Source organism: Panthera onca, chromosome A1 (genome assembly GCF_046562875.1).
Source record: "Panthera onca isolate mPanOnc1 chromosome A1, mPanOnc1 haplotype 2, whole genome shotgun sequence".
In the NCBI taxonomy this organism is placed as follows: Eukaryota; Metazoa; Chordata; class Mammalia; order Carnivora; family Felidae; genus Panthera; species Panthera onca.
The window spans coordinates 232,752,043-232,765,717 of NC_138339.1; the positions used below are offsets into that span (position 1 = coordinate 232,752,043).

Here is a 13,675-nt window from a genome sequence, read left to right on the forward strand (position 1 = left end):
ACACAGACGTGGCCTCACAAACACATCAAAAAAAACTACATACAAAATTACATTGGCTCATCACGAGAATACTAGGATTTCTGGAAAGATTGGTTACGAGCCTGTATCCAAAATCGCCTTTTTCCTTTTTAAGCTCCTCAAACAGTAGGCAAAATCCTCAGGATTTTGAAAAGCTTCTCTCACAAAAGGAAAACTGGTTGGCCAGGCGAAAAACAAAACAAAACAAAACACCTTGATCCTGAAACCCAAAAATATAGGGCTCCGTTCTTGATCTCGCTCTGCGTTCTAACAAATTTCCATTGATTGTAGCAATTCAAGAAAGACGATGCAGTAGTTTAACGGTAGAAGGAGAACTTAGGGAACAAAATGTGAGGGAAACCTGACGGTTGAGTTTTGCTGCTTCTCTCTGTATGTAAAGTATTGATGTGCATTTGTAACAAGGAATACGGCTAATGAGTAGTAACAACCCCCTTTCTTTATTCACTAGATCAGGAAGCACCACGCCTCCTGACAAGCCTCAGTGATCGCACAGTGGCCATCAGCAGCTCCAGCACATTCCGCTGTCTTGTTACCGGTGTCCCAGAGCCTCAGATAACCTGGTTTAAAAACAACCACCAAATACAGCAGGCACCCGGTAAGAGATCGTTTTCCTCGAATTCCCTCTTTCTCATCATTCTCTTCTTCCTTTAACGTTCCTCTCAGCTCTGTTCTGTACATTGAGAAACACTTGCGGATGGAGCTCTGGGTCATGCTTCTATTAACTTCTTCTTCTTTTTTTTTTAATGTTTATTTTTGAGAGACCGCGTGGGCGGGGGAGGGGCAGAGAGAGAGGGAGACAGAGAATCCGAAGCAGGCTCCAGGCTCTGAGCCGTCCGCCCAGAGCCCGACGCGGGGCTCGAGCCCACGGACCGTGAGATCATGACCTGAGCCGAAGTCGGACGCCCAGCCGACTGAGCCACCCAGGCGCCCCATTGTTTATATTAACGTCTAATGAGGAATATTATTAGAGTTAGTTCTTTTGCACACCATATTCCTAACCCTGTAGAAGGATCCATACAGAATCTGCTTTAAATGGTACATTCATAAAGAAATGGTAAGAGCCCCTTAGAAAACGTGTCAGTTCAGCTTAACAGAGAAAGTGAGGAGTTGGTTCCTTGGCTTGAGGTATGGCAGAACTTTGAACATCTGGTGTATATGAAGTTCAGGGTAGTTCTGTAAGCTTTTTTTTTTTTTTTTTTTTTTTTTTTTTTTAGTTTTTATTTATTTTTGAAAGAGAGAGAGAGAGAGAGAGAGAGACAGCGTGTGAGCCAGGGAGGGGCAGAGCAGGAGACAGAATCTGAGGCAGGCTCCAGGCTGAGCTGTTAGCACAGAGCCGGATACAAGGCTCGAACCCATGAACCGTGAGATCATGACCTGAGCCAAAGTCGACGCTCAGCTGACTAAGCCATCCAGGCACCCCTAGAAGCTTTTTAATTCACCTATATCAATTTTAATGACTTCGTAAAAAAGAAGACTATTTTAAATGATAGAATACTGGTTTAAAAAAAAATCTAAGTTAATGGTCACGTCTTAATTTTCTTTCAATAAAAAATATACCGAAAACCACCAGACTTAAATCAGTAAGTATCAACACTGCCTGTTGCCTGCCTGATAATTTTGTGGTTAAATAAGATTAAAAGGAACTCATTTATAATTTTACTTAATAATTCCACTTATATTAAAAGTAAAACTGCCATTTATTAATTTTTTTTAATTTTTTTTAACGTTTATTTACTTTTGAGACAGAGAGGGACAGAGCATGAACGGGGGAGGGGCAGAGAGAGAGGGAGACACAGAATCGGAAGCAGGCTCCAGGCTCTGAGCCGTCGGCCCAGAGCCCGACGCGGGGCTCGAACTCATGGACCGCGAGATCGTGACCTGAGCTGAAGTCGGATGCTTAACCGACTGAGCCACCGAGGCGCCCCAAAACTGCCATTTATTTACAACAGCCCAACAACCGAAATCAAATGACTAGCAATACGGAATGGTCCTTAAATATGAGTCCTCCGCTCAAAACAGAATCTCCGTTTGAGCTTGATGCTCACAAAGGGGTTGTGGTAGACCATCTCCAACGATAAGGTATCTTAGAAAGGCCTTCCTCTAGGCCAGTCCCAAACTCACCACGTCCCATCATTTTTCTCCATGAGCAGCGCCTCCTCTCGTACTACGTCGTCTGCTTCATGGTCCACACCAGAAGCGGGTGACCTCCCCTCCGTCCTTCTCTGGTCTGTCACCAGGCTGTCCAGGTTATGCACGTAAATAGGACATATGCCTCAAGTCCTCCCTTCCCTCCGCTGTCCTCTTGTCGTTTTCTGGGTTCAGAGAACATCTCCTGACTGGTCTCTCTGCCTGTTTTTTCTCTCTTTGCATCTGTTTTCTACACAGCTGGATAAGAGGCGGCTGTGAACCTAGCACTTCCCTCTTTCCAAGTCTTCACGGGCTCCCTATCCCAAGTTCAAGCGTCTGACAGAGGAAGCCCTCAACAACTGGCCCTCGCTACTTCAAGCTCACCCTCCCCTGTTGAACCTTAACTTCTAGCCGTCTCCAAGCTCTTGTAGATCCCGGGACTCCTTGTGCTGCTTCGACGCCCTCTGCTTTTGTTCTTGTGTCCCCGCTGCCTGGAGTGCCTTGCCTTCATCGAACGCCTCCCTGTCCCTTAAGACCCAAGTCAGGTGTTCTTTCTCCAGAAAGCCTTACTCATCGCCTGCACAGAGGGGGCAGGTCCTCCCGGCGTCTTTATTATTCGTGACTGCTTCTCTTCGCTCTTACTGAGTTGTTCTATGATCATCGGTCCATCTGTGGATCATCTGTGCCTATTCCCACCGCTCTCTTACTGTGGGTCTGCTCTCTCACTCCATGTTTGCCATCATATCACATTCATCCTGAGGGCAGACAGTGCAACCTTCCTCTTATTTGTGTCTTCTCTTTTTGTCCTCCAAGCTGGCATAGTGCTTGGCAACCGATCAATGTTTCATGAGTGAAGGAACGGATGAACGTTTTTCAGAAAGTTTTATTCTGTCCTTAGCGAGGTTCACCTGGTAGCACAGATGTCTGGACTTCCGGGTGGTTGGGGAGACTCTATCTTGGGATTTTTTAAAGCTAAAGGGACCGTTGGGGTATCTCTAGTTCCATTTGTAGAATAGAACATTTAGACCCAGTGAGGTAAAATGATTTGCCCAAAATGACACACTATTAAGATAGGTTGTTTCACAGAAAACGAATCCCTTGAGGCATTCTACCAAAACAAAAGGATGAATGAACACATGAATAAACACATACGTTTGTGTTGGGAAACAGTGCCTGGAATAGTCTCCCTTTAGCGATTCAGAGTCCACGTTAGTATATCAAAGACCTCAAGAAGTCCTGTTTTAAAGAAACCAGGCAAACTTCTTTAAAGTATTCCCCCAACTAACTTGATCACCAAATACATTTTACAAAATACTAATCTAAGATGTTGGGTGTTTCTTTGAAAGACGTAAATTTGGCTGACGTTGAGTTTTCATACTTTGAATGTGGGTTAAAGAATTAGAGTTGAACTGGGGCACCTGGGCGGCTCAGTTGGTTAAGCATCCAACTCTTGATTTCAGCTCAGGTCATGATCTCGTAGTTCGTGGGTTCGAGCTCCACATCAGGCTCTGCCCTGACAGTGTGGAGCCTGCTTGGGATTCTAAGCCTTTGGAAAGCTATACTGAGAGTAAATTTTAAAGCCTAAATAATACTTAAATGTATAATGAAATATATAATTATAAATGTATATTTACAAATATAAAATATATAATTAAGGGGCACCTGGGTGGCTCAGTCGGTTAAGTGTCCAACTTCAGCTCAGGTCCCGATCTCACAGTTCGTGGTTCGAGCCCCGCGTCGGGCTCTGTGCTGACAGCTCAGAGCCTGGAGCCTGCTTCGGATTCTGTGTCTCCTCCTCTCTCTGCCCTTCCCCTGCTCACATTCTGTCTCTATCTCTCTCTCAAAAACAAACATTAAAAAAAACTAAAATATACAATTAAATATATGTAATGAAGTATATAATTATAAATTCAACATTTACAAATAGAAAATATATAATCAAATATAAATAGATAATGGCCTGAAATCAGTTAAGCTGATTATTTCAAGTTTAAAGAGCCAGAAAATAAATTGCACGTCCTTTAAAGACTTGCGACACGTGGCGACTCAAAAAACATTTATATACCGAGAGGATTTCGGTGGCCTTGGGTCATTGATAGGATCTGGCCCATCATCATTGTCCTCTGTTAAAGGCAACGCACCCGAGTCCAAAGAAAATATGAGAGAGGAAGCAGGGCACACGTGAGAGCTTGTGCTCAGGACGAGTGGCCATAAAATGCCTGCTGAAAGACCGTAAGGGGAGAACTTTTCTCCTCCTTCCTCATTTCCTTTCAGGAAACCCTTCAGTGGGGCACAGCCATCCGAGAGAAGAAATGCAGTTTCGAGAAAGCCTGACGAAAGCTGAGTAGGACTTTCTTGGGCCACAGGGCATCTGCAGGAAAAGAGGGATGATAAGCACACAGGCCCCGGAAAGCGTGTGCACGGGGGACGCGAGGCAGCCTCCGCCAGGGCAACCCCGGGGAGAAGCAAGCAGGCACCTTGCAAACCACACGCCCACTACCCATGGAGCGGCCCTCCAGGCCAGCCCAGCTGCCGGCCCTCCAGGGCCTCTGGGACCCCAAGTCACCCTGGACTCCCACCGCTCCTGGAGGGTCTTTATTTCCCCTCCTGGGAACCACAGAGGCTGCCTCCACTGGAGATCCTTCTTTCTCATTCTAGTACGTCGGGACTCTTCCTTTCCTTCCATGTCTGGTTTATTTGCAGTTCGTGTCACAGAAGGGTTATTCTCTAGTTTTATGTGTGCCCGTTTTTAAAAGCTCTGAAGACAGAATAGCTTAACAGGTCTTCTTCATTAAATAAAAATGCCTTGAGCACTCAACCAGGAACCAAGGCACTGTGTGACCTTGACAAAGACCTCATTCACTTTTCACAACTGTCATCAGAGGTAGGTACCGTTAGGAGATGCATTTGGCAGATGTAGTTTAACTTCACGAGCGCTGACTGGGTACCTGTGACTGTTCTGAGCGCGTCACTAAGGTCGATTAGCTTCATAACAATCTTAGGAGTCTTGCTAAATTACGACGCCTGTTTTCCAAAGGATGGAACGAGGACACAGACGCACAGAGAGGAGAAATAGCTGCCTCCAGATCACAGAGCCGGTGCCTGGTGGGCAGAGGCTGGGACCAGACATTGACTCTGGGGCCCACACTCCGAGCACCGGGCGTGTGGGGCTGACTGCGCCTGCGTATCACTCCCAAGTCACCAGTTTTAGTGACTCCTTGGACATTAACGTCATATTCGTCAAACAACATTTTCTGCTTTCTAACCCTTAAAGCTTAAGCTCCCCAAAGACTGTAGTTTATTTCTTAAATGTTAAAAATGTAAACCATATAAAACATATTTAAAACTTTTTTTTTTTTTTTAAAAGCAGGCATGCCCACGGGGCGCCTGGCCTGATCGGTGGAGCATGCGACTCTTGATCTCAGGGTTGTGGGTTCAAGCCCACGTTGGATATAGAGATTACTTAGAAATAAAATCTCAAGGGGCACCTGGGCGGTTCAGTCGGTTGAGCGTCCGACTTCCGCTCGGGTCATGATCTCGCGGTTTGTGAGTTCTAGCCCCGCGTCGGGCTCTGGGCTGATGGCTCAGAGCCCGGAGCCTGCTGCGGATTCTGTGTCTCCCTCTCTCTCTGCCCCTCCCCCGCTCCGTCTCTGTCTCTCCTGAAGAGTGTTGAAGAGAAAGGCAGTCTGAGACATATTTACTCTGAAAAGACAGGTGAAGAGAGAATTGATCAGCTAACGTGAGTAGAATGTCCAGGACCGGACAGGAAAGACCAATGTAACACGGAAGGACCGATGGCAAGTTAGGGATGGATTCTACTGGCCACTGGCTGTTTCGAGTATGGTTTGATTCTCAGGAGTATACAGGCAGCAGAGCTCATCTAAGAAACATCCATTTCCATTGGGTTGAAAATTGAAAGGGTTTGCACCCAGCCTTGGGGCAATGGTCTGAAGTCACCTTGGAGGACATATGACCCCCTCCTCAACACTGCTCCAGCCCAGCAGTTCCTCCAAAGGGCCCGGCAGTTCCTCAAGGGCCCGGCAGTTCCTCCAAAATGATCAGAAAGTCACCTTTCTACCTCACACTCTTCCCAGATTCTCCACCGAGGTCCTAAAAATGTTCAGAGCTGTGACAGAGCTGAGCAAGCATGTAGGTGGGGCTGTTGGCACGGGGCGGATGGCATCGTAAGGACACCAGATGAGGGTGCGAAGCAGATCCAGAAGAAGGCCTGTCTAGCTTCGTTTTGCATCGGTACAAGCGCAAACCTGATTGTGCAGAGAAGAGTGGGATTTCTGAAAAAGTCATTAAAATGCTGGAAAAAGTAACAAACTTTCCTCCGAAAATATTTAAGAGAGCAGAAAACAGTGCCACCCTGAGACGTTTTTGGTAAAGCCTTCCCTAAACCGAGAAACCGTCAGCAACCTATTGCGTAAATTACATTTCTATGGCAGCAAAACGGTTCAGACTATTTTAAGATTAGAGCTATTTTAAGTTTAAGATGAGACTATTTTAAGATTGGAAACAACCAAGAGCTGAGAAAGAATAGATTCGCTCTTAAGTAGCCTGAGGCTGGGGTAGGAGAGAATCACTCTGACCCGCTGATTAATACTGCTTCCTAAGTTGGATCTTGGTTACTAGGACTATGTATCGAATGACCTGAAAGGGACATCTTTCCTGTCACCACTAGATCCCTGATACGAAACATCTTCACCTGTAAAGTGCATATTCACGTCAACGTGACCAGCTGCCCTCGGACTTCAGGGGGAACAGAATGATGGCTGAAATACAAAGTGGTTTTCATAGAGCTAGGAAAGATCTTGAGGAAGGTAGAGGAGAGAAGTGAGTGAGGGTGTTAATACCTAGGGGTGATAATGGGACTGTCACCTTCAGAATCCACAACTTTGCTTGATGTCTTACAGAACATAAAATTCAGAAATGTTAATTATCTTTTGCAAAACCTGAGTGGTAATTGTCTTTTCTTATGAAATCCACCTTTAGGGTGCGTAATGAATGAAGAAACATTGCAGGAAAGCGTGTACAGGATTCCTGGAACACGTTGGGGAGTGCGTGGGAGGGGGAGCTGACTGCTCTATTTATCACCCCCACCGAGCCCCATCAGTCCGCTGATGTGATTGGCTGAGCAGCTGCTCTCGGTGTCCTTTCTCTCCAATATGTGTCTTTAAGGTAAGGGGCAGGGGGGGTCCATGTACCCAGACCAAGAAGGGCCGAGCTTCACAAGTGACCTTACCAGTAGCTTCTTTCCCCAGCCAGAATCTTCCAACAAATTCTCAAGGTTGAGTCGTATCCCCCGACGACAATATAAGCATAGGGGGCGTTCTGAATATGTTGCAGAGCCAAAACTCGATTCTTTTCTAAGGATCGACTTCCATTTAGAAGGTGAGGAGAAAGGAGTGGAATTAAGGAAAGAGTACAGTGAGGTAACAGCAAGGAAAACGTCTTGATTGGTACTGCTGGAGTTCAGAGCTGCAAGCCCAACCCCAGACGAAAGAGGAACCCTGACTTTGATCACAGCCTTGACGTGGTGAAGAAATGGAGACTGACACTTTACGCAAGTCTGCGACTGCTTGTTGATGTCCGGCTGGTTCAGTGCGACCATGGTTCACCCTCAGAAAAGTAAGATAACCCGTGGGTAGAGTCCCATTTTGTATTCAAAATCGCCAGAAGTTATTTATGGAGACTCAATCTTGACACCCAAATATGACTCTTTACTGAAATACTGTCATTTATTTAGGTCTTGCACATACATACATACATATGTAGCTAATCATATCGTAACGCTTTGCCCAAAGAAAATTGCCTGGACGCGCCTTCCGGTACAGCTTCCTTATCCCCATCCAGCCCAGAAAAGCCTCCTGAAACGTGTGAGCCACAGCAAGACCCAGCCGAGGGGATCACACAGCAGACGGCACAGACCCGCTCGTAAATAGCGGGGCTGTCCGCTGGTCATTTGAGTCTTTGGTGCTTTCTGAAAGTCCTCTTGATTTTCAAATGAAATGAAAAATTTAGACCGTAAGAAATAAAAAACGAACTTGAGAATGTGAGCGTCACTTCAGAAAGGGCCTCCCCCCACCCCCCGCCTTTGTGTGTGTGTGTGTGTGTGTGTGTGTGTGTGTGTGTCAAAATGCACATGACGTAAATTTTACCATTTAATCGTTAACGTGTACAATTCAGTGGCACTCAGCACAGTCACAAAGTTGTGCAACCATCACCACTATCTAGTTTCAGAACTTTATCAGCACCTCAAACAGAAACCTTATACCCATTAAAGCTTTTTGACTGTGAATGAACCTCGTCTTTTGATTCTTTTTGTGACCTCTTGCAACGCACGGAACTGGAATGTGAGCACGGCCAAGATCAGCAGCCTGTTTTGTTTGACGACCAGCCAGTGCTTGAGGGACCGGTAGCAGAGGAAAAGAACTTGGGAATGAAGAAAAACAAAGAGAAGAGAAATTGAGACCTATGGGGATGAGATGGGGGAAGAGAGAGGGCAGACCCTTCCAAGAGCTCGCCCCAGAGATCTCAGGACTGCACCCTGTCCAAAGTCACTAACCCCAAAACTAACAGCCGCCGTCTGGGCGCTTGGAGAGGGAAGAGGTCTCCACCCCCCAATCTACAATTTGCTGCTTGCACTGAAGACTGCCTGACGATCTACCTTAGATAATTGTGCACCTCCGTCTCTTAGCAGAACGATTCAATGAGGTTTTTCTATTTCACGTGTCCAGAATTTACACTGGAACCCCTCGTCCCCCCAAGTACAAACTTGAAACAGTTTAACCCAGACCTACAGTGACAGACAGCAATGCAGCTGGGGAGTCCCAATCCAATGAAGGGAAATACAGAAACAACGTATTTAGAGATAGCCTAGTCTATGAATTTGCCATTGCTTACGTGACTGAATAGAGTCAAACTGAGAAAGTTCGTTCCTCGTCCAGCCCATATTCAAGCGATAGCTTCATTTTTGCATTATCTCCTGCTTCTAAGGAGCCTTAAACGATTCGATTGTATATTAGTTTAGCCATCTCATTCAACTCCGTCATAATCCAGCTGGCCACCACTGAAAAATGAAATAAAGCACAGCAAACGTATATCATGTATCCCAACACACCCCCCCCCACACACACTCACAAGCATTCTGTAGGGGGGCCAGTCTTCTGATGGAATAGATTTTGGTTTAGCCTCTTTTTTAAGTTTTTTTTTGAAATGTTTGTTTATTTTTGAAGGGGGGGGGTGGGACAGAAGATCTGAAGTGGTCTCTGTGCTAACAGCAGAGAGCACGATGCAGGGCTCAAACTCACGAACAGTGAGATTATGACTTGAGTTCATGGCTTGAGCCGAAGCTGGATGCCTAGCCGACTGAGCCACCCAGGCGACCCTTTAATCCAAAATTATACATTGTTGTGAAGTATAAACCTACTTTTCTTGCTTCGAAAATATTTCATCATTGTATACATAGTCAATATTAAGTTTGGCAAACGGGGTCACCTGAGTGGCTCAGTCAGTTAAGCATCCAACTTTGGCTCAGGTCGTGATCTCACGGCTCAGCTCGTGAGTTCAAGCCCCACGTCGGGCTCTGTGCTGACAGCTCAGGGTCTGGAACCTGCTTCGGATTCTGTGTCTTCCTCTCTCTCTGCCCCTCCCCTGATCACGTTCTCTCTCTCAAAGATAAATAAACATTAAAAAAAAAATTTGAAAGTTTTGCAAATGTTAAACTATTTGGAGATGTGTGTGTGTGTGTGTGTATATATATATATATATAATATACCTTTTAAACTTTCATTCAGTGAGTCTTTGCTGATGGTAAAGAGGCCCATAATTCATTTTTTTTGAAGTTTATTATTTATTTTGAGAGAGAGCAAGTGAGCACGAGTGGGTGAGGGAAGAGAGAGAGAATCCTAAGCAGGCTCTGCACTATCAGCATAGAGCCTGATGCGAGGCTTAACCTCGTGAACCATGAGATCATGACCTGAGCCAAAATCAAGAGTTGGATGCTTAACCGACTGAGCCACCCAGGCACCCCCATAATTTCATTTGTAAGACTATCTTTTTTGAAATTATATGATCCACAAATAACGTTTTCATTGTGAAAGATCACATGGCACGGAAAGAGCACAAGCTATAAAAAATGTCCTTACGGAGAGTTAACACACGTCAAGTATTTGATTTGTATCTTGTCAACAACTTTACCGCTTTTTGCTTATGAGAGGTGCAGGTATACACATGCAGGGCATCCGTATTTGTGGAGCAAATAATAAATGGGATTCAGTCATTCATTCATTCAACAGCTATTCACTGAAAGCCAACCCTGTGCCGGTAAGAGAGGAGAGGGAGAGAGAGAGAGAAGCCAGCATCTCTAAGACAAATCTGAGTTGAGATCTTGCAACGTGTTTTGTTGGATGACTTGCTTTGTTCACCGCGTATCTTGGAGGTCTTCCTGTGTCAGCACATAATGTCCTGCTCCCGTCTTTTTAGCATCCATACCCTTTAATATGGTACGTAGCCCCATAATTTAACTATTCCTATGCTGATGGAAAACGCTTTCTAGACTTTGACCTCTATGCGATGCAGTGCTAACACTTCACGGGTCATAGACACACTCCCTCACTCTACACAGAATGGCCACTTTGGATGAATGGCTCTGTTCTGCAGTATAAATGCATCCGACCTCATCGAGGAGCTATGACAAATCTGAACATATCACAGGAATGTGTTGAAGCAGGAATGAGTGCATGTGTGTGCCCGGGCACATGTGTGGGTTTATAATTTATAGATGTGAACTCTAAAACCTTAGCTATCAGCTATGTACAGCTATAGGCTTAGCACCTCCTGACACGTTTTTCAAGTGCCTGAATCATCTTGAAATACTTCATTAGAACAACAGCAGAGTTCGTCGCGAAAGGGCGCAAGAATGCTTTTCATTTTTAAATGTTTAGAAATACATGTGTGTTTGGCACAGTTTCAAGGTGCTCACGTTCACTATAACCCCTTCAAGTCAACCAGTGTACAATTTCTTGGCAGCTTTTGGAAACTATTCTGTTAGCATAACCCAGACTTGTAAGTTAAGCTAGTGAAGCAATAGACATTGTCCCAAATGAAAGGACCTTTGTTTATGGCTTTTCCCTTTTTCAGTGGTTTCATGAAGAGGAATATTATACAGCATTTCCCCCCACTGTTCTCAGTCTTATTCTTTTCCAAGAGCCCCTCTTCTCTGTCTTTTTCATGGCTAAAGAGCAAATCGTCTCACCAGGGACCACATTGCCCATCAGAACTCCTTCAGCCCATGTGTTTTAAGCATCTCATAATTCTCTTCAACTTAACACATATTATCGTAAGGCTGCTTTTCACTCTGTCTCAAATTATTCTACCCTTCCTCAACTTTTTGTTTTGTTTTGTTTTGTTTTGTTTTGTTTTGTTTTACATCTGCAAATGCTTTGCCCAGTGGCTTGACCTTAGGGTAAAATTCTCAACAGAGAAAGCAGCAGCTGCATGGTGACCAGTTGAAAACACTGGAATCGTTTGCATTTTTAGTGCCGTTTAATGAGCCCATCATCCTTCACTTCCCAAACTTGTCAGCCTTTGCCGCGTACTAAACTTGGATTTCTCTTACCCATAGTTTCCTAAACCTCTGAAGTTTGACTGGGTATGTAAACTCTCCTCTGTGTTCTTTGTGGGAAGTCAGTCAGACATCCAGTCTCTAGTGTTCTTGGATCACTCTAGCCATCTTTAATCTCTATTTTGGCTCTTCTGGTGCTTTGTTCAGATACAGCTCTTAGCTAATCAGTTCCTTTAAGAGGTAGCAATCTAGGAGCGCCTGGGTGGCTCGGTTGGTTAGGCGTCCGACTTCGGCTCAGGTCATGATCTCACTCGTTAGTGGCTTCGAGCCCCACGTAGGGCTCTGTGCTGACAGCCCAGAGCCTTGGAGCCTGCTTCAGATTATGTGTCTTCTTCTCTCTCTGCCCCCCTCCCTCCCTCTCTCTCTGTCTCTCAAAAATAAATAGACATTAAAAAAAAAAAAGAGGTATCAATCTAAAGGTATGATTTATCATGGACCTATGACTGGATGCATCATCATGCTCATAGCTACTGTTTATCAGAAATATATCATGGGCTAATCTCAAAGAAATTATTTTGTTGGAGAGCGAACACTATCATAACAATTTACTTTTTTCAAACATTTTTAAAAGTGTGTTTACTTACTTTTTAGTATTCTCTACACCCTATGTGGGGCTGGAACTCACAGCCTCAAGATCAAGAGTTGCGTGCTCTTCTGACTGAGCCAGCCAAGTGCCCCCCACCCCGCCGAATTTACTTTTTATTTTATTAAACCTAACGTCTATTAATTCCCTATTCCATGAGCCAGACATTTGTCATATTCTAGAGAAAATGAAAACGAGTGAAACTTAACCCTTACCTTTGAAAAACTTACACATAATAGGTACAAGTCAATTTGTAAGTACGCAATGTGAAAGGTCTAAAATTCCATGCGCTGCCGATCAGCACCCCTGATTGGCATGATCCAAGGAGGCTTCATGGAGGAGGTGTCATCTGAACAGGCCTTTGATGGCTGAAGAAGAGAGTTTTGATTATGTCGATTAATTTGGCCAAACTGGATGGACATGTTCTGACCGTCAGAAGTTAAGATGCTCAGCTGAGCATCAAAGCAGGAGTCACTGATCAGACCAGCCGGCCAATTTAGGAAACAATGAGTCAGATTTTTGTGTAAAGACCAGGAGAAAAACACATGGTATGCACTGATGTAGTCACACAGGTTAATTTAAAAGATCTACAGATGCATCTACTCAGTGGTGAATTGGATTAAAGTTCTATTTCATGCCCTTCCCTGGACAATGTGCTGCTTATATATAAAATGGCAAGATTGTCCTTCACCTTATGTTATCGAGGAAAGAAAGAAAATTAATTATAAAATCCCTTGAAAATACTAAAAACTGAAGGGGTTGTGTATGTATGTATATGTACATGTATATGTATATGTACATATAAAAATATATATACATACATATATATACACACACACACATATATATATATGTATATATATATATGTTTTTTTTTTTTTTTTTGAGAGAGAGAGAGAGGTGGGAGGGGCAGAGAGAGAGAATCCCATGCAGGCTCCATGCTGTCAGCACAGAGCCCGATGCGGGGCTTGAACTCCCAAACCATGAGATCATGACGTGAGCCCAAATCAAGAGTAGGAGGCTCAACCGACTGCCTCCCTTGGATACATATATAGGCCAGCATCGTCACAAACTCTGATCTTAAACCCTCAGCAGCAGCCAACGTAGTAGATGCTTCAAGCCCTTACCCTGGGTGCCGTCACCAGATTTCCTTGGAGTACACGTCCCTGCAAAAACAACTCCATGTAAAAATTTTACTCTAGCAGACCTATGAAACTGAGTTTACATTTCTAAGCTCTAGGATCTACAACTCTTTGAATCTTAAGATAATAAAAACTGACATACAGCTTTACAGC

General features: G+C 44.6%; 1 protein-coding gene across 2 annotated transcripts in view; it reads left to right on the forward strand.

Annotated features, from left to right (window-relative positions):
* Window positions 1-13,675, forward strand: part of FLT1 (fms related receptor tyrosine kinase 1) — a 176,479-nt gene that overhangs the window by 103,394 nt on the left and 59,410 nt on the right. For both annotated transcript variants that reach the window (XM_078443807.2, XM_060637463.3), the window contains exon 15: window positions 488-634. In XM_078443807.2, the coding sequence (XP_078299933.2) occupies window positions 488-634 (147 nt within the window). The remainder of the gene's footprint in view (window positions 1-487; window positions 635-13,675) is intronic.